At 35.6% G+C, this 22,462-nt stretch overlaps 2 protein-coding genes across 3 annotated transcripts in view; one reads left to right on the forward strand and one right to left on the reverse strand.

The window, feature by feature from the left end:
- LOC119475631 (rho GTPase-activating protein 26-like) overlaps positions 1-8,389 on the forward strand; it is a 107,063-nt gene extending 98,674 nt beyond the window's left edge. Inside the window, exons 22-24 of the mRNA XM_037748500.1 lie at positions 50-160; positions 1,675-1,766; positions 6,027-8,389. Of these exons, the coding sequence (XP_037604428.1) occupies positions 50-160; positions 1,675-1,766; positions 6,027-6,115 (292 nt within the window). The 3' untranslated portion in view covers positions 6,116-8,389. The remainder of the gene's footprint in view (positions 1-49; positions 161-1,674; positions 1,767-6,026) is intronic.
- An 8,623-nt stretch (positions 8,390-17,012) lies between these two features.
- The window catches only part of LOC119475588 (glucocorticoid receptor-like), an 85,652-nt gene continuing 80,202 nt past the window's right edge, over positions 17,013-22,462 (reverse strand). For both annotated transcript variants that reach the window (XM_037748429.1, XM_037748428.1), the window contains one exon: positions 17,013-21,758. In XM_037748429.1, the coding sequence (XP_037604357.1) occupies positions 21,606-21,758 (153 nt within the window). In that variant the 3' untranslated portion in view covers positions 17,013-21,605. The remainder of the gene's footprint in view (positions 21,759-22,462) is intronic.

Genomic DNA, 22,462 nt, shown 5'->3' on the forward strand with positions numbered 1-22,462 from the left:
AAAACTATATTTTGCCAATGCTATAAATTGCCCATTTTGTGTCCATCAGCGCAATGTCTCCCAGCCCCACCTCGCCGCGCTCTCCCTCCTGGCCGATGTTCTCAGCCCCATCCAGTCCACAGCCGACGTCCTCCGCCTCCAGTGACTCCTCCCCTGTCAGGTTGGTCCACATTGTTTGTGTAATGATTTAATCACAGCTTGTCACTAATGACAGTGAAGCATTAGAAGACTGTCCTGGGAAACTCTTTCTTGGCAGCAAAGGTGGTGTGCAAGAAAAGAAAGAAAAAAAAACTGGTGTATCTGACAAACAAGCGTTCCACTTCTAGAGGTGTTGGGAGTGTCTGGGAATTTGATTCAAGCACTCGTCAAGTACTAAATCATTTGAATGCTATTATTAATATGCTAATAGGCTATCATTTACTTAAGTAGCGCTTCAAAATTCACCATGCCAGAAGTCTTTACTGTTGCCATTTCACTTTGAAATCATGAGGAACAACAAGAAAAAGCTGCTCAACCAAGTGTCTTCCCTGCTGCAGTGTCCATGAGCAAGACACTTCCTCCCTACAAGCTTCAAGGAGCCATCATATAGTGGACCATGACCTCTGACCTTTCCAATCAGAATCAGATTTATTTGCTAAGTATGTGTGCACAAACAGGGACTTTGATTCCGGTTTTTGCATCTCTCTCAGTGTACTTACACGGAAATAGAAATAACAGCTAGGGACAAGGACAACAAGGCTGGACAATAAAGGTAAAGAATAGACAGGACTGTACACAAGTATGTGAAAAAATAGGCATATATATAATAATTAGGGCTGTCAGTCAATTAAAATATGTAATCGCGATTACTCGCATGATTGTCCATACAGTAGTTAATCGCAAATTAATCACACATTTTTGATCTGTTCATAATGTACCTTAAAGGGAGATTTGCCAAGTATTTAAAACTCTTATCAACCTTGGAGTGGGCAAATATGCTTGTATACAGTGTGTATTGTGAAGATGTCTATATACTGTATGGACAGCCTGTAGGATTGATATTGACAGTGACAGATTATATGTGCATGTTAGAAAAGTTGTGCATTAAAGACTGTAAAATTACAATCTATAACAGCAGCAATGAAAAGGTTGAATTTAAAAGCTAATTTGCCCCTCAGTGGATCAACATACGCCATACGGACATACAGTGCTGGACATAAGTGTCCTGGTGCTGCTGCAGAAGCTGATATAATATAGTTTCTTACCACTGCTATGCACCCTCAAAACCCCGGCCCTTCCCTCAACCGCCACCTTCTGCATGGCAGTTTGCAGATTCTGCGGCAGACCCTGATTGTGTAAAAGATACGTGGGAAACAAAAGACTGGCGTGTAAGAATAACTGTAGGCTGAAATTTGAAATACGTATATTGCCACTGTGTGTCAAATAAAAAGGCAAACACTAGAATTGGAAATCCATTACAGTCCAAAAAAGATCACTTCATTACAGTTTGACTCGACTTATCTTTTGTGAATATAGCCATTTGGTGCTCATAAAACAGTTCATATAAAGTAATGACCTGTGTGTGGTTTTGAGGTGTCTAAATTAAGCATTGTTTCAAACTGAAAGCTGTCTGTTTTTTTCCCTTGAATCAGCCCAGAAGCTTCTGTCTCACTCTCACTCTCTGATTATCTCCAGTATTGCGGGCAGGAAGGCTCGAGCGCTGTATGCCTGCAAGGCAGAGCATAACTCCGAGCTGTCCTTCATCGCTGGGACCATCTTTGACAACGGTGAGTCAGGACTTGACAGCAGAAAGAAAAAAGGAAAGTATGTGGGCTGGTGTTTGAAAAAAAAAACAAAAAACAATTACTGTCAAAATGAAAAGTCAGACTTGGGAGTTCGGACTTCATTGTCGGGGATGAAATTGTGGAAATGTAGTTGAGGGATTTTGCCCCAAAAATTATAATTGGAACATCATTTTTCCCTGACTACCATTTTCACAATGAAGTTTAAAGGTTCCTTTGAAAACAGGAAAAGGAAAGTGTGTCTAATAAAGTGTGGTTGTCATTGGAGGAAGGAGGAAGGTGCACTGGAGTTGCACGAAGAAGCTTTTTAGTTGACACCTTGCAGTTAATTACTGGGAGCCTGAATCCATAGGGTGTGATATTTTTTCCGTTACTGTAAGTGTATTTTTATCTCGACAGCTGGCTTTAAAATAAGCTTGGATGTGCACTTGCTCTTATTGCACACTTCTCCAGAGAATATTAGAGGCTGGCGAGCAGACTGGGGTGTAACAGATGCAGTTATGTGCAATGCATTGCATTTGCATATCTGCAGATCTGAGGAGTCATTTGCTTTATTTTGGGCACTGAATTTATTAGGGCTGTCAATCAATTAAGATATTTAATCGCGATTAATTGCGTGATTGTCCTTGATGAATCGCAATGGCAAATGTTTCACACATTTTTTATCTGTTCAAAATGTACCTTAAAGGGAGATTTGTCAAGTATTTAATACTCTTATCAACATGGGAGTGGGAAAATATGTTTGCTTTATGCAAATGTATGTTTATATTTATTATTGGATATCAATTACCAACACAAAATAATGATAAATATTGTCCAGAAACCCTCACAGGTACTGCATTTAGCATCAAAACATATGCTCAAATCATAACATGGCAAACTCAAACCCAACAGGCAACAACAGCTTGTCAGTGTGTCAGTGTGCTGACTTGACTATGACTTGCCCCAAACTGCATGTGATTATCATAAAGTGGGCATGTCTGTAAAGGGGAGACTCGTGGGTACCCATAGAACCCATTTTCATTCACATATCTTGAGGTCAGAGGTCAAAGGACCCCTTTTAAAATGACTATGCCAGTTTTTCCTCACCAAAATTTAGCGCAACTTTGGTGCATTATTTAACCTTCTTCGCCACAAACCAGTATGACATGGTCATGAATTTATTTTTTGTTTTATACGATACTAGTATCTTCACTCTACTTAAAACTGAGCCTGGTACAAACTCCGAATGATCAGTTGTGTTAATGCGTTTTTAGAAATTAGTGGCGTTAAAACAATTTAGCGTTATTATCGCGTTAACGTTGACAACCCTACTATATATATAAATATATATGAAAGTAACCCAACACAGGCACACACGAAGGACACAGGAAATATAATTTCTTTTTTCCTTTCCTTTCCCCTCTGAGACTGTCTGTATCAAGATTCCTATCCAGCCTAATTTCAGCCTCTCCAACCTCAAGTCCAAAACTATAAATCACATTTATCTCCTCGCAGCTTTCTTTGGCTCAACTCTCTTAATAAAGACCAGATTTGCACAAATTTAAGGATAATAAAACCACTTAGGTAGTACTTATGCGGCTTTGCTCGTTATCAGGCAGAATAACAGGAGAACTTAAGTAGTTATCACGGTGAGTCTTGCAGGGAAACAGACACAGACACTCAGGAATGGTAGGGATTCAGCTGATACATGGTCTCTCAGACCCTAAATAGAGTTTGCATGCATTGAGACTTTTGAGGGTTATTGCAACGCAGAGCAGTTAAGTGTCATTGGAGCCCTTTGGGTCAAAATGTGGCCTTGGGGACATGTAATCCCCACAGTGGGATCTCAACACCCCAGTCTGCTCATAGCTAGTCATGGATGACTGCTCATACTGCAGCATCATAATACCTTTTCAGTGATCATAAGAATACCTTTACTATACAATATACTAATGTAATTATCTTTGCTGTTATACAGAATATTCCCTCAGTTTTGATTCATACTTTTTTGCACAAACTGATGCCAATTTTTTTTTGCATTTCTTTAAATCAGGCAGATATATACGGAAATCAAAAACAGATAAAAAAACCTTGTGCACTGTCTCATGTTAAGTTCACATTTGGTGTCTTTCTTTGATGTAACTGCGGTAGAATGATGTGCACCATTTGTGAGTTAGATTTCCTGGCAGGACAAAATGTGGTGAACACACAATTTACTTCTGCAGCGATCTTCCTTTCAACTTCCTGTGTTTTAGCCATATCTTGCCAGAGGTCTTCTTGTTCAGTGGATCCTTAACCAAAACATTACAATATGAGCCACAGCGACACACAATCCGCTCAATTACGTTGCTTCCTCCTTCAAATTGCGGTGTTATTGTAGTTCATAAATGTCAAGCCCTGCAGTGTCAAGAGAGCTGTTTGCACATGTACAACCTGGAATCTAAATCAGCTTTTCAGTCAGATTTCTTTCCATCAGCTCAACTTCAGCTTCAAAGTGCTTATATTTGCACATACCATATGTTTACATCCCGTCTTCCTGCCTCACACTCAGTCGACAATAACCCACTGGACACTACCTGCCCACCACCAAACAGCAGAAAGACAACTGTGGTGACTAGCTGGTGAAAATAGCAGAGCATTTAGCAGCTTTAGAGCCAGATATTTCCCTCAGGAGGTGGTGGAGACCAAAAACAGAGCTAAAAGAAGAGTGAATATTGGACATACATTTGCGAAGTGGCCAGAAACACAACTCCAAACAAACACTAATTGATCTATAGCTGCTGGATGTGTGAATAGTACCTTGTGTGTGATAGTTACCTATATGTTGGCTGTATTAACTTTATAAGGCCATAATATTTTAATGCTGTGTTTACAGCTTCTTCCTCCAAGTGGCTAAAAAAATCAATTAATACTGGTTTAAGGAATGTCAAAGATAAACAGCATAACAAAAGTGCATTAAACCCAAGCAGCTCTTTTAGATTAGATTGTCCATTGCTTATTTGGCACTACATTCATGATAGGCTGTGGTATAAATCTGTGGTTACTGACCCCCACTAGGAGTCGCCAAAGCTTCACAGGGGGTCGCAAGCCCTTCTTGATTTTAAGGGGTGTGAGACCATTTTTTTAAAAATATACAGTTGGCCTATAGCTCAGCATTTCATTCATTTCTGTGAAGAAAACGCCTCATCCTGCATTAGAAAAGTACGCAGTTAAAACAACTTGAGAGCTAATAGAACAATGGCCAAGCGTCAGGGAGATGAAAACACTGACTTTGTCTAGAAAGAAGCCTATTACTTAATAGGCTTCTTTCTAGACAAAGTCAGTGTTTTCCTGAATGATAGTTAAAAATGAAAAAAAAAAACATAATACAGACAGAGAATTGTATTAAAAGGTCCTAAAAATAACAGGATAACTCATCTATGATGCAATATTCAAAGGAAATAATCTGTTTGAAATTGATGTAAATCGCTCGTTTTATACAAACTTCCTGCAGTTATTGCGTTCTCTATTTGGGTTAATTGTACAGTTTATCAGTTGTTTTGTACTATTATTGTGATGCATTGAATATAATTTGAAATATCCAGAAAATGTGTCACTTAGTCGGGGGTAAGATGGAAAATGGGTCCTTTAAGGAAAAAAGGTTGTGAATTACCGGTGTGTGTTATACACTTTCCTGATAAACATCCAAAGCCGACAAGTATTGCTGAAACAACATCCAATGTAGCACCTCAACTGTATACAAAAGGAGTGTATGCGGTTACATAATGTTTTTAATATGTCGGAATTAACTCAGTCGACTCCTCAATCACAAACCACAGCTTTTAATAATATATAACCATAATCAGGTGGTTGGTTTCACACCTTTTTACCAAAATATTATTCCAGTACTGAGCCAGTTCTCACCCTCATCTACAGTTGATGTAAATAGTTTGTGCTGTCGGAAACAACCCTGTCTGGAGTTGACTTCTCTCATCCAGGCTCGTATTTCATGCTCACTTATTAGCAGCTCTTGCTGTGTGATGTAGCTGCCAGACATGTCCGCACAAAATATTTAGATATGAAACACTCCGATAATGAGGAACATGTGAAATTGTTGACTGCCCTGTTCTCAGTTATTGCCGTCTGTCTCTTAACCCGCTTCCCTCCGCTCTCTCTCTCTGCGCATGTGTTCGTCCACAAGTGTGCCACATATTTATGGATATTTTTTTTCCATCTATATTGAGATGTTTAAACAAAATCACTGTTTCTTTCTCCCTTTTCCAGTTCATGCCTCCAGGGAGCCCGGTTGGCTGGAAGGGACTCTTGACGGCCGAACAGGATTGATACCAGAAAACTATGTGGAGTTTTTATAGTCCAGGGCCGAGAAAAAGACTTGAACTGGATGATACTGGACTGGAGTTGACCAAACTGGACTGCAGATTTGACTGCAACAGACTCGTATGCTATACTGGACTGGACAATTTTTTGATGAGGCCTCTGGACTAGACTGGGAATTGAAACTGGACCAAGCAGAACCACGTGGACTAGATATGACGCAGGGCCGAAGGAGAGACCCATGAATTGCACTGGAAAAAAAGGAAAGAAAGATGAGTGCCACTGTGGTACTGGCTGTTATTGGTTTTAGCGTGGATGGGCCTGGTGAAGATGATGTGGCAATGAACCTGGAATGTGTGTGAGAGTAAACAAAGGGGTTTGGAAAAAAAATCACATGTATAAATGAGTTGATATTTTGGAGATGTAAGGCTTTTCATCCCTTGATTTATTACTTTGAACTGCACTTCTATTGCTTCTCCTCTTTTTATCAGCCAGAAACAGAAAAAAGATGATGACAGGGAACAAGATAAAGAGCAAGTGGCCTTTAATTTTGGACTTGCTAGCTCACCTCCTCACTGTTTGAATGATTGCTAATCCCATTGGAGGACCGGAGCTTTTAAAAAGCCGATTTAAATGATTGGGGTTTTTGGTTTGTACGGCTGTAAACGTGTTTGTGAGCACTTGCTGTGGCGGTCCGGTAATTCCCCAGGACAAGACTCAACCTGGCTAATGTTTCAGAGCTCCAGTTCAGCAGCAGGAGCCCCAGGGCAGATCAGCACAGGATGAGGTCGCCTCGAAAAAACAGTTCGCCGAAAGGTCAGCGGCGGGTTTTTATCCTTATTCATAATGCCTCTCCCTGCGGAGCCCTCACAAAAAAGCAATGTGAAAAATTTCAAACAAGCTCCACAAGCAGATCAGTGGTTTTACAATGCCGCGTATGAGGAACAACTGATTCCTGCTGGTTAAAACAAGCCCAGCTGTGAGGCCTCGGTCTGCTTCCCAGCTTAAAATATTTTTTTCATTGTTGGAAATAATTGGATACAGAACATAGTGTCGATGAGTCATGTTTTCACCATTTCAGATGTTGTATTTTTTTAAATCACAGACCACCTGTGTACCAAATCATCAATGTTGCTTTTTTAACCTCATTTCAGAAATACATATGATTGATCATATGTATTTATTTTACGCCTGTTCTCCTTGTTTTAACCGCCATGCAGATTCAATCGGTTGCTTTAATCTTCAACAGCATGGTGCAAACAACTGAAGTGAATTCAAAGTCAAAATATATGTTGTGTAAGTCATGACTATAGACGGTATACAGTGTATTTACAGTAGATGGACGACACGTCTCCATTTCCTCCCACTGTACAAAAGAGAAGCCAAAATATCATATCTTACTGAACAATTTCACATGTTCCTGACATGTACTTTGACTTTTTATTTTGGCCCATTTCCCATCCACTAACATGGAGGGGGCGGGATTTATGACCTATATTGCAGCCAGCCACCAGGGGGCGATCAAGATGTTTTGGCTTCACTTTTGGGGAGCTGTCATGTTGTCCATCTTTATATACATCTTTATATAAAGTCTATGGTCATGACCCAACACAAAGGTATTTTTCTGTTTTTATGTAGAATCACAAGACGATTCTAATAATGTAATTATCTGATATTTACATTTGGAACCAGAGTTTACAAGTAAATAAAATGTAGATGTGGTTTTCAGAGAGGCTCTGACATTTGAAGAAAAGTGAAATCATACATTTTTCACAATTGCTCGGATATGTTTATGCACGCTGGTCTGCTTTGGGGCTCCAATGAAAGTCCTCATTTCATGAGTCGAAGCTGAACTCTTTCCTTGAACCACTTGGTGAGCGTCTGTATCAGAGTTTTTCATTGAACTTTATTTTTTCTTTCAGGACAGAATATTGAAATACCATTTTAGCAATTTAACAGGAAAATCTAATGGGAGATTAAAAAGAAAAAAAACTGAAATGTGAAATGAGACTACTTTGTTCATATCTGAACTTCTTATTTATGAGAGTTTCCTAAAGGCTCAATCTTGAACTGTATCCATTTTGAGGTGTTTTATTGACATTGTAAATAAATACACAACATTTGATAAGGTATAATTTTTTTAAGTATGAAATTTTATATTTTGTATTTTTAGCATACTAACTTAATTTCCTAATTCCATCTTTGTTGCCCAGATTTTTGTATCATTTAAGTCTATCTACAGCCTTAAATATTCTTTCAGATGTTTTGGTGAATTGACAAGATTGTGCAGAATAAAGATAGATGTTCAACAACTGCAGCCAGGGTCTTTGGTGGTTTCCTTTGGATTTAGTGTCTAAATACTGTGGCTGTATTCACACACATATTGCAGTGCTTCCTTTGTATTTCAATGTGACTGCAGGGTTGAAGAAATCACTTCAACAGGTGTGAAGCTGTGGGTGGGCCTGGATCCACCCACTTGGCACTCAGGCCCACCAAATCAGAAGGGTCGTGTCTAGAAGATAACCGTCAAATTGCAAAAACTTGCAAAAACTCTTGTGATACTCGCTGCCCAACGACCTATTCTAATGCCGTGTTCACACTACGGGCAACATTCTACAAGTCATTTTCAATGGAAACCAGTCGCATGAAGCTACAAAGCTGGTATCATTGGGCAAAAATTACATAATAACCTTTCAGCATTCACTGCAGGAATTACAGTATCCAGAGGAATCACCTTTTACAGTCACTAAGGAAGGCAAAACATCAGGACTCTTCATTGTCAGGTCTATTGGGGAATACAGCAGATAACATATACTGTGAAATTATTCAGTTTTTAAGAGAAACTGATTTAGTTAAACGAATCTAGAGTTTTCCTCATTATTATTATTATTATTATTTTAATTTTATTTTTTTATGTTTATGTTTTTTAGGTTTAGTTCTGACTTTTTTCGACATACAATACTATGACCTTTTTTTTTTTAATTTTCAACATACTATCCTATGACTTTTAAAAATGTTTCTACATACTGTAGTATAGCTTTTTGACATACTACACTGACTTTAAAACATTTTTTTGACATAGTATTATATGATTTTTTTTGACCTACTATGCTATGACTTATTTTTTTTAAATTTTCAACATACTATACTATGACATTTTTCCACATACTATACTATGTCTATTGGGGAGTACAGCAGATAACATATACTGTGAAATTATTCAGTTTTTAAGAGAAACTGATTTAGTTAAACAAATCTAGAGTTTTCCTCATTATTATTATTATTATTATTATTATTATTATTATTATTATTATTTTGTTTTATTTTATTTTTTATTTAATTTTTTTAAAATTTTGTTTCTGGACAATCTCCTGTTCCACACTCCAGTCCAGATGGTGGTGGTAATGCACCTCTATGATGGTTTGCCAACCGCCAATAAACACCAAAGAAGAAATAGAAGAACTGTCAATCAGATCTGGCAACCCTGGTGGCCCCTCCTCTCTCAATCAGTCAAACGGAAACACCTGTGCGTTGAGGAACAGACGCCTGAGGAGCAGGAGGAAGAAGAAGTTCAGCCATCTTTGTCAACCAAAACCTCCAGTTTCTCCTCAACAAGTGCCAAGTAATAACCACAACCCCTCGTCACCCTATACCCATAATAACAAGCTGTACAATTGAAATACTCTTCTCACCTGTCAGGTGGATCAAACCTGGCATCATGTCAGACTGAACTGTTTGTCCAGGCTGCTCTCCATGTCAGAGTTCAACACCAAAAGCCTCATCGTCTCCTGCTGTCATCAACACAAGTAAGCTCATTTACTATTTTGGACAAGTGGCCTGTTTTAATCTGATTGTTTATTGGGTGTAGTTTGTGTTCAGTGTACATTTGCTGATGTTGCTGCCAGTGTGTGTGTGTTTATATGTGGCCAGTCTATGCTGTTGATGTTTGTTTTGTTGGATCAGAATCAGGCCTACACATGAATTTGACTCTGATTATTTTTGCTCTCATTGTACATATGGAAATAGAAATGCAGCTAAAACCAAAAGTCAACAAAGCTGAAGATAAATATATAAGAATACAACAAGAGACAACATATAATGTGTCAGGTTGTGTCTGTAAAATAGTTCACAGTAGTGCAATGATGCAGATATGCTGGAATAAATATGAATGATTAATGTAACAGGTTGCTTTATATACACGATGCAGGTGGCTCTGCATGTCACCTTATACCCATTAACAAGCTGTACAATTAAAAGACTCTTTCCACCTGTCAGGTGGATAAAACCTGGCATCATGTCAGACTGAACTCTTTGATCTCCATTTCAGAGTTCAACACCAAGCCCCATCGTCTCCTGCTGTCATCATCAAAGGTAGGCTCATTTATACAATTTTGGACTAGTGCCCTGTTTTAATATTATTGTTTATTAGGTATAGTTTCTGTTCAGTGTAGGCCTACAATTGCTGATGTTGCTGCCAGTGTGTGTGTGTGAATATGTGGCCTATGTTATGGCTATGTTAAAGTGTATTTTTTAACATTAATGCAGGTGCTCTATGATCCATATACGCTTGATTTACTGTATGATGTTGTTGTGTCTGTCAGCTGTGTGTGGGTGTGAATATGTGGCCGCTGTGCCAGGCTATGTTAATGCAGGTGCTCTATACATACACTTGATTAATGATGCTGTGTGAATATGTGGCCGCCGTGCCAGTCTATGCCATGCTGTTGATCTTTGTTTTGTTGGATCAGAATCAGCTTGATTGGCGGGTATGTGTAGGCCTATTCATGAATTTGACTCTGGTTATTTTGTATTTGCGTTATATTTATCGTTGTACATAAGGAAGTAGAAATGCAACTAACAACAAAGCTGAACAAGACTAAAGAAACAAGTATACGTATAGTGTATATAGTATAAGACTACAACAAGGAACAACTACAATGTGTCAGGCTGTTTCTGTAAATTGTAAACAATAATACACTATTGTAATGGTGCAGATATGCTGGAATTAATGTAATAGGTTGCTTTATATACTCAATGCAGGTGGATATGTACAGTATGCATGTAGCCTATACAGGTCAGGTGCCTGTAACATTACCTCTGATGATGAATTTGTATAAGGCTTGTATGATTAGGTGCATTCAGGCATGGTTCAGGTTCAGGTTACACATATTTACAAACATAGACAATAGACAAACATTATAAAAAAAATGCTCAAGGCTCCACTGATCACTAAAACCATGATATTGGAGATTTTAATGAATAAATATGAATTAAAAAAATATGCAAGTGTTGCTTCTATAGCATCTACACAGTGTAAAGTGTAGTTGTAATGGCCTATTTTGGTTAACATGCGTTTCACAAGCTATTAAGTAGATGTTTGGTCTTGGACGGGCTATAGGCCCACCTGATTTTTTCTCTGTGCCCACCTATTCAGCCTGCGTCACTGCACCCAAGTCTCTACAAGTTCAATTTTGGATCAAAATCTTTGACTTCTGGTCGTGAGAAGATGGCAGCTTAACACTAGAACTGTTTCTTTTGGGAAACGCGTTTGTTCAGTCTTCAGTACCCTTTACTGAAGTGTTTGAAATGTTCCTTATATTTATAATGAAAATAGTTTACCGAAGTTGCAAGTGGGCGAAATGCAACCTCAGTCCCCAGCAGGAGGACTTCGACATACTTTACTATGACTTTTTTTTTTTTTCTTCAACATACTACTGTATACTATGACTTTTTTTTTTTTTTCAACATACTATACTATGAATTTTTAAATTTTTATTTTTACATATTATATGATTTTTTTCGACATACTATGCTATGATTTTTTGAAAAAAAATTTCAGCCTGCTATGACTTTTTTTGACATACGACACTGACTTTTTTTTCGACATACAATACTCTGATTATTTTTCGACATACTATACTATGACCATTTTATTTTTTCGACATACTACACTGACTTTTTTTTACATCGATACTATGACTTTTTTTCGTGAAAATATCGACATTTTAATGACATTTTTCAACATACTATACCCCGGAATTTTTATGACATACTATACTATGAATTTTTTCACAAAATTTTTCGACATACTATACTATGACTTTTTTTTCATGAAAATATTGACATACTATACTATACTATGACATTTTAATGACATTTTTCAACATACTATACCCCGGAATTTTTATGACATACTATACTATGAATTTTTTCACAAAATTTTTCGACATACTATACTATGACTTTTTTTTCATGAAAATTTCACCATACTATACTATGACATTTTATACAATTTTTCGACATATTATAATAAGCCTTTTTATGCCATAATATACTATGACTTTTTTCACCACATTTTTCGAACATAATATACTATGACTTTTTATGACATACTATACTATGACTTTATTCACTACATTTTTCAACATACTATACTCTGACTTTTTTTTGACATACTATACTATGACTTTTTTTTCATGAAAATATTGACATACTATACTATACTGTGACATTTTAATGACATTTTTCAACATACTATACCCCGGAATTTTTATGACATACTATACTATGAATTTTTTTCACAAAATTTTTCGACATACTATACTATGACTTTTTTTTCATGAAAATTTCACCATGCTATACTATGACATTTTATACAATTTTTCGACATATTATAATAAGCCTTTTTATGCCATAATATACTATGACTTTTTTCACCACATTTTTCGAACATAATATACTATGCCTTTTTATGACATACTATACTATGACTTTATTCACTACATTTTTCAACATACTATACTCTGACTTTTTTTTGACATACTATACTATGACTTTTTTTTCATGAAAATATTGACATACTATACTATACTGTGACATTTTAATGACATTTTTCAACATACTATACCCCGGAATTTTTATGACATACTATACTATGAATTTTTTCATAAAATTTTTCGACATACTATACTATGACTTTTTTTTCATGAAAATTTCACCATACTATACTATGACATTTTATACAATTTTTCGACATATTATAATAAGCCTTTTTATGCCATAATATACTATGACTTTTTTCACCACATTTTTCGAACATAATATACTATGACTTCTTATGACATACTATACTATGACTTTATTCACTACATTTTTCAACATACTATACTCTGACTTTTTTTTGACATACTATACTATGACTTTTTTTTCATGAAAATATTGACATACTATACTATACTGTGACATTTTAATGACATTTTTCAACATACTATACCCCGGAATTTTTATGACATACTATACTATGAATTTTTTCACAAAATTTTTCGACATACTATACTATGACTTTTTTTTCATGAAAATTTCACCATACTATACTATGACATTTTATACAATTTTTCGACATATTATAATAAGCCTTTTTATGCCATAATATACTATGACTTTTTTCACCACATTTTTCGAACATAATATACTATGACTTTTTATGACATACTATACTATGACTTTATTCACTACATTTTTCAACATACTATACTCTGACTTTTTTTTGACATACTATACTATGACTTTTTTTTCATGAAAATATTGACATACTATACTATACTGTGACATTTTAATGACATTTTTCAACATACTATACCCCGGAATTTTTATGACATACTATACTATGAATTTTTTCACAAAATTTTTCGACATACTATACTATGACTTTTTTTTCATGAAAATTTCACCATACTATACTATGACATTTTATACAATTTTTCGACATATTATAATAAGCCTTTTTATGCCATAATATACTATGACTTTTTTCACCACATTTTTCGAACATAATATACTATGACTTTTTATGACATACTATACTATGACTTTATTCACTACATTTTTCAACATACTATACTCTGACTTTTTTTTGACATACTATACTATGACTTTTTTTTCATGAAAATATTGACATACTATACTATACTATGACATTTTAATGACATTTTTCAACATACTATACCCCGGACGTTTTATGACATACTATACCATGACTTTTTTCACTAAATTTTTCGACATACTATACTATCACTTTTTTTAATAAAAATTGACATACCTACTATGACTTTTTTTTTAATGAAAACTTCGACATACTATATTATGACTTTGTTTTCATGAAAATATCGACATACAATACTATGACTTTTTATGACATACTATACTATGACTTTATTCACTACATTTTTCGACATACTATACTATGACTTTTTTTTTTTTTTCAACATACTATACTATGAATTTTTAAATTTTTATTTTTACATATTATGATTTTTTTCGACATACTATGCTATGATTTTTTGAAAAACATTTTCAGCCTGCTATGACTTTTTTTGACATACGACACTGACTTTTTTTTCGACATACAATACTCTGATTATTTTTCGACATACTATACTATGACCATTTTATTTTTTCGACATACTACACTGACTTTTTTTTACATCGATACTATGACTTTTTTTCGTGAAAATATCGACATACTATACTATGACATTTTAATGACATTTTTCAACATACTATACCCCGGAATTTTTATGACATACTATACTATGAATTTTTTCACAAAATTTTTCGACATACTATACTATGACTTTTTTTTCATGAAAATTTCGCCATACTATACTATGACATTTTATACAATTTTTCGACATATTATAATAAGCCTTTTTATGCCATAATATACTATGACTTTTTTCACCACATTTTTCGAACATAATATACTTTGACTTTTTATGACATACTATACTATGACTTTATTCACTACATTTTTCAACATACTATACTCTGACTTTTTTTTGACATACTATACTATGACTTTTTTTTCATGAAAATATTGACATACTATACTATACTGTGACATTTTAATGACATTTTTCAACATACTATACCCCGGAATTTTTATGACATACTATACTATGAATTTTTTCACAAAATTTTTCGACATACTATACTATGACTTTTTTTTCATGAAAATTTCACTATACTATACTATGACATTTTATACAATTTTTCGACATATTATAATAAGCCTTTTTATGCCATAATATACTATGACTTTTTTCACCACATTTTTCGAACATAATATACTATGACTTTTTATGACATACTATACTATGACTTTATTCACTACATTTTTCGACATACTATACTATGACTTTTTTTTTTTTTCAACATACTATACTATGAATTTTTAAATTTTTATTTTTACATATTATGATTTTTTTCGACATACTATGCTATGATTTTTTGAAAAACAATTTCAGCCTGCTATGACTTTTTTTGACATACGACACTGACTTTTTTTTCGACATACAATACTCTGATTATTTTTCGACATACTATACTATGACCATTTTATTTTTTCGACATACTACACTGACTTTTTTTTACATCGATACTATGACTTTTTTTCGTGAAAATATCGACATACTATACTATGACATTTTAATGACATTTTTCAACATACTATACCCCGGAATTTTTATGACATACTATACTATGAATTTTTTCACAAAATTTTTCGACATATTATAATAAGCCTTTTTATGCCATAATATACTATGACTTTTTTCACCACATTTTTCGAACATAATATACTATGACTTTTTATGACATACTATACTATGACTTTATTCACTACATTTTTCAACATACTATACTCTGACTTTTTTTTGACATACTATACTATGACTTTTTTTTCATGAAAATATTGACATACTATACTATACTATGACATTTTAATGACATTTTTCAACATACTATACCCCGGACGTTTTATGACATACTATACCATGACTTTTTTCACTAAATTTTTCGACATACTATACTATGACTTTTTTTCATGAAAATTTCGACATACTATACTATCACTTTTTTTAATAAAAATTGACATACCTACTATGACTTTTTTTTTAATGAAAACTTCGACATACTATATTATGACTTTGTTTTCATGAAAATATCGACATACAATACTATGACTTTTTATGACATACTATACTATGACTTTATTCACTACATTTTTCGACATACTATACTATGACTTTTTTTTCATGAAAATTTCGACATATTATACTATGACTTTTATTTTTTGAGACATACTATACTGAGTTTTGTCATTTGTTCTACATACTATATTATGACTTTTTAAAAAAAGAGGTGGGAGGTCTGTGCTGCTTCCTGAAATCAATGAGTTAAAAAATTCAAGTCATAGTATAGTATGTAAAAAAAAAAGGAATAGTATATGCCTAGAGTAATTCATAGTGTAGTATGTCGAATTTCTTTTTTAAAAAAAGTGATAGTATAGCATGTTGAAAATAATAAAAAAAATCATGTATAAAATCTCGAAAAAAAAGTCACCGTAAAGTATGTTGAAAAAATAAAAATAAGTCATAGTAGAGTATGTCGAAAAAAAAGTCATAGTATAGTATGTCGAAAAAATAAAAAAAATCACAGTATAGTATAGTGGGAAAAAAAATCGTAGTATAGTATGTTGAAAAAAGTGATAATATACTATGTCAAAAAAGTGGTAAAAAAGTCATAGTATAGTATGTTCAAAAAAGTCAGTTACTTTTTTATCACTTTTTACGACATACTATACTATAGTACCACGAAGTGTAGCGCCCACCCTACGGTTAGCTCTGTCAGCATTGTTGCTGTTAGCTGCGAGCCGCTGGCTCAGCCGTCGTCATGTTCACAGCCTCGTGGAGGTAATATAAATGCTCCCAATCTTGCATTTAGCATCTTTAATGACATACTTTAATGCTAAGCAAGTCAAGCGCATTTCCAAAAATCTCCAACAAGTCCTTTAAATGATCCCTTTTCCCACTAAAGTACATATAATTACCAATATTTCCAATAACATCTGAGAGAAAAAAAGAAAACCACTGGAGCTGAGCATTGAAAAACAGAAAACTTTATTGTGTAAGATGTTTAAACTAAAGAGAAATCAGTTTTTACGAATCTTCGCTTTCAACCAGTGATGACAAAAACATCATCCAAGTTGTTACCAACACGATGCCAAATCCAATGTCAAAGAACAACACAGATAACTTAATTCAACATTTAATCAAATAGGTGAAAATATCGACACTGACTACAGAAGAGGTGTAATACAGAAGTAAAACAAACTATTGTTTTTTTAAACAAACATTTTATATTTTTTGTTTGTTTTTACATTGGATTACATTTACATAACTGAAATACGAACAAAACAGACTTCAATGAAAGCCATAGCCATATGTACCAGTGAAACATGATCTGCCCTTAATCTTTAAAGATAATATTTGCATGTATTTTATACAAAATAGACTTTATCAACCAGTATGAGGGTAGTGCAATTCCGTCAGGCTCTGGTAGATTTACTTTCACGCGGAGATTCAACTTTTTTTGTTTTGTTTTCTATTTTAAAGTGACCAGTAAATCCTCACAGCAATATACACGGGATCCAAAGCCTGGACCTTTACAAAAGATATCTTTCAAATAAAATAAGAAGTACTAGAAGTTGGATAATAAGTGCTACTTAAAATGTAACTGCTTGAATACTTCTGTTTGTTAAATCTTTTTTTTTTTTCTCCTCTGCTTTGGTCACTCTTATATATCGCAAAAAATCTCCTCCAGTCCGTCTCACCTTCCGTCCCTCCCTCTCCCTCGTTTCCTTATAACTTTAAAACACAGTGAGCATTCATATAGACTTTCCCATTGACTCGTAGAATTTACATTTACTTCACAAGACAAACATGTTTAACACTTCATAATGTATTCAACACGTCTACCTTTTATCAAACACAAACCAACAAACAGAAAAAAAAAAAAATATTTACTTTCTTGACTCGTTCAATGTACAAAAAGGATTGGGTAAAATTATTCATATCAAAGAGGATCAAGCTGATTTTATTTAAAATCGCAGAAAATATTGTCTTTTTTTTTATCTCTTTTCTTTTTTACAATAGATCAATCTCCAAAAGTATCGATATATATGTTAAGGGTTTATCTATTTCCTGATTTTTAAGTTGTATTTCTATGGCTCTCTGTCTCCCTTTCGCAAGGCCTTTACACGTAGTTGAAAGGTAAACGAGAAAATGTATAGGAGTATAGAGGTTATGTCCATGTAAAAATATTTTGTAATAATAGACACTGTTTACATTGCACTGGATATGTCGGCGCTGCTATATACACCTATGGCCATTTAGAAATAAGCAGGGATATGGTTACATCTACGCGTTAAAGCTGGTTTTCTGAGGCACCACCACCTGGAAACAACTGTAATACTGTATGTAAGAGTCACCCAAACAAATAGACAGTTTAGTCAAATTTTTCCCCCAGAATTATCAACATTGACGAGAGCGGCGTCAAAGCCCATGTTCTTCTCAGCGCAAGGCCACGAGAGACCGAGTTAGCGAAGTGAAGCCGTGAAAGCCTGCACTGTACATGAAACAACCCTGCTCTGAGTGACCATCCTTTGGCAGAATGGCTGATAAAAACATGGCTCTTATTGAATAATGGTCTTGTATGCGTCCAGAGTCTACTGTGCTGTTAGCTGTAAATAACACGCAAATGACCGGTCTCTATGGCAACCTACTACCTGGTCTGTTAACTGCCATTCAGAGGTATGCACTGCGGAGGGACGAGTACCATTCAGAGTAAGCAGCTGAAAAATCTGTACGGTTGACATTTTAGGCATAGAGGCCTGGCAGTTACAAGAAACACTGAGGAAAATAGAACTATGAGTGGGGGACGGGGGGGCACTGTGTTTGCGCTGTACATCTGCACTGATATTGTATTTTGCTTTGGCCGTCACACAAGCTGGTACGAACATGTTTTCACATTACAAATGTACCAAATGCTGACCACCACCTGTTATGACAGCAGTAGACATCACTGCTTTTGCAATTTCAAAAATACAATATTTTGTGCATCTCCAAAAAAAAAAAAAAAAAGTATCATACACTTAAGTTGGATGGTAACAATCAGTACTTTTTAAGCTGGTGTAGGTGTGACACTGAACTGAAGATCTTTCTCACAAATGAGCACCCTCAAGCAAAGTTACAAAAAAAACACGTAATGTTGAATCCCAACTGAACTATCACTCTTTCACATCTCCAGGAAAAAAGACATATAAAAACTTGATATAACATTTGGCACTAGTTGAAACATATCCAAGTGATGTAGTCACCCATAGCCTGAGCTTTGATTCACAAATTATTTGGACCTAACTGTATTCTTCCAAAAATATTTCCACTTTAGAGGTGAAATCCTGTGCTGAGAACAGAGGTGCCATTGATTATGGGTGTCTCTATTTTTATATCTCATATACAAAACAAATATATATGTATCTCTGTATATATATTAAATTAACTTTTTCAGCCATGTTGAGCTCAACAACTTAATAATAAACCCCATTATTTCCTGTTTGTGCAAACAATTTGAGATGAAGTTGATTTAAAGGGTGTAATTAATTGAAAATGGTAGTTTGAGTGAAATGCAACACTTTACTATGCTTTTTGTTTACCTATCAGGAGTACTACATGGTGGAGTTAATTACGTCTGGATAATGGAGTCAGTTAATATACTTCTAAGTATTTACAGGTTTGAGATTTGTCAACCACTTACTGTGTTCATGGTATTTTGAAAATGTAACCGGTCTAGTACTCCTGTTAGGTTACAACACAAAACACGCAATAACTTTAATTATATAACTATTTGACCTTATTGTGATTTCTGGGAAAGGGAACAAGTTGTATGTAACCATTTTACAGTTTTGCTTGAATCATTACGGCTATTTACTAACACACAGACGCATTGCATGTTTTTTTAAAAGCAACTTAGTTTGTAAAACCCCACCTGTGCGATTGAATTGCAAAGATTTGTAAACAAATCTGATTTAATTTAATTCGCCGATTATTTCAAGATCTAAATCCTAACGTTAGTCTGCCCCTAAATATTACAAAACATCAGATATATCGTTTAATTCCAGCTGTGTCCATTTAGCACCAATGTGGTTGCAGCTTGTTAAAGTATTTGGATTCAACATTATATTTGTTGATATAATCTGTAACTTTGTTTAACAATGTGATACTGATTGGAAAAAAGAGACACATGAAATGTGTTTTGGGACTTTAACATTTACATTTTTTAAACTTTCGCTGTCTTTTTTTCTGTGATTCTCAACCTTTTTTTTAAGACCTACAAATTTAAATCTCAATATTTCTTACTGCTCTACGCATTTTCTAATCTGTACCGCAGGCTGTCTTCCTTACGTACATGTCTGGGGATCAAAACAGAGAGAGCTGCCCACATTTAAAAACACCAAAAACAGCTGTTTGGAAAGAAAACAGAATTTTGCCAGCGTGGAAAAAACGAAAGACAGAAAAAAAAAATGTTCGTCAACGTTAGATTCTTATGCAAAAAAAAACACGGTTTACAGAGGATGGCTATGAAGAGCTTTAAAAGCTAAAAGGCACTGTTTTTCCCTTCTCAGATTCCCTGTGTAAACATTTTGTTGAGTGAAGTGTCTGTGAATATTTTCAATGTTTGTGTGTGTAAGCATGACTTTTGCATGTGTGGTCAGTGTCTGCATAAAATAAATGAATATTCATCTAGCTGTTTTTATTTCTTCCATTGGTCAGGTATATAAATCTGATTCATATCATTTCAGAAATGATAAGTGATTCACAGCTGAAAACAGTTTGTCCTCAATGTCCTTGGGTCCAGAAGAAAAAACAAATCTCATGTCAAGGTATGTTTCTAATTTTGCTGTGTTTTTTTATTTATCCCCTTCATCGCCAACAGTCCTCTGTGAACACTCGACTACAATCTCTGCGCAGTGGAGCTGGGAAGGGCAAACAGACAAGCTGGGCAGGAAAGCAGAGGACCACTAGGCTTGAACTTGGAGGGAGCTTCGACAGGCTGCTAATCCGGTGAGTTGGACAGTATATTAAGTGTCATGTTGAGGTGTTTCTATGTGTTAAAAACAACAGTTAAACACTGGAGGCTGGAGAGAGTAAGAGGCAGGCAGCCACCAAAAGAAACAGCATTAGAAACCTGAGGACAGGGCCGTGGACGGAGGAGGGGGTGAGAGGGCTGGAAAAATAAAATAAAAAATAGATCGCCCAAAATGCATCCTGCCCACGAGACATTCAGAGCCAACATATTTCCCCTGGAGGACAATTTCTTCTTGGTTAGCCAAGAGGACGGGCTACAGGTCGGTGGTAGGGTGTCCTACAGTAGTTTGGCCCAACATGGGACCAGATAGGGAGGCGTGAAGCCACAGGTATTGTGCTCCGAGATTAGGCTGAGTGGCTGAGGCCTGGAGGGGTGTGGCAGAATTCCTAGAAGGGGCTTGGGAAAACCGAGGAATCAGATCCTACGAAGTGATTTGGGGAGGCAGGACAAGCAAAGGCTTAGGGCTTGGGGCGAAAGCTTGGGGCCCCGGAGAGGTACACGGGCAGGGCAGGATTTAAGGCATTGCTTCACAGTTTAAGGCAGTCATTTCTGATGAAACAGCAGAGGCTTGACGCTCCCGTCTTTGAATTTTGGTATCTGGTTGGTGATGATCTCTGCCAGCATCTCCGGGAATTCCACACTGAGGGTTTTATTCACAAAGGTGTAGAAACAGATCTGGAGAAGACCCTCGACCATCTGGAAGGGGGGCAGAGATATAGACAGATTAATGAGATTGTAATAGATAATAAAAAAATATTTTTTTAAAATGGCAATTGTTTCTAAAAAAACAATGTATAGACTGATGGTCTTCAGCAATAACGTTTTATTTCTCTGATTCACTCTATAGCTCGCTGGCTAATCCGAGGAGGACGTATGGCGGTACGTAGGGATGGAACGGTTACCGTTTTTTAAGTGCAGTGTAACGTTAGCGAGTGTGATGTAGAGGTAGAGAGTTAGAGGGGGAGAGGGAGAGTTGGAGGTAGAAAGAGACAGGGAGAGGTAGAGGTGGAGAGAGACTTAGAGGGAGAGTTAGAGTTAGGGGTGGAGAGAGAAAGGTAGAGGGAGAGTTAGAGGGGGAGAGAGACAGGTAGAGGGAGAGGTAAAGGGAGACTTAGAGTTAGGGGTAGAGAGAGACAGGTAGAGGGGGATATAGACAGGTAGAGGTACAGTCAGGGGTAAAGAGAGACAGTTAGAGGGAGAGTTAGAGGGGGAGAGAGACCGGTAGAGGTGGAGACAGGTAGAGTTAGGGGTAAAGAGAGACAGAGACAGGTGGAGAGAGAGTTAGAGTTAGGGGTAAAGAGAGACAGGTAGAGGGGGAGAGAGGCAGGTAGAGGGAGACTTAGAGGGAGAGTTAGAGTTAGGGGTAAAGAGAGACAGAGACAGGTAGAGTATGAGGGGTA

Source organism: Sebastes umbrosus, chromosome 17, assembly GCF_015220745.1.
Source record: "Sebastes umbrosus isolate fSebUmb1 chromosome 17, fSebUmb1.pri, whole genome shotgun sequence".
Classification (NCBI taxonomy): Eukaryota; Metazoa; Chordata; class Actinopteri; order Perciformes; family Sebastidae; genus Sebastes; species Sebastes umbrosus.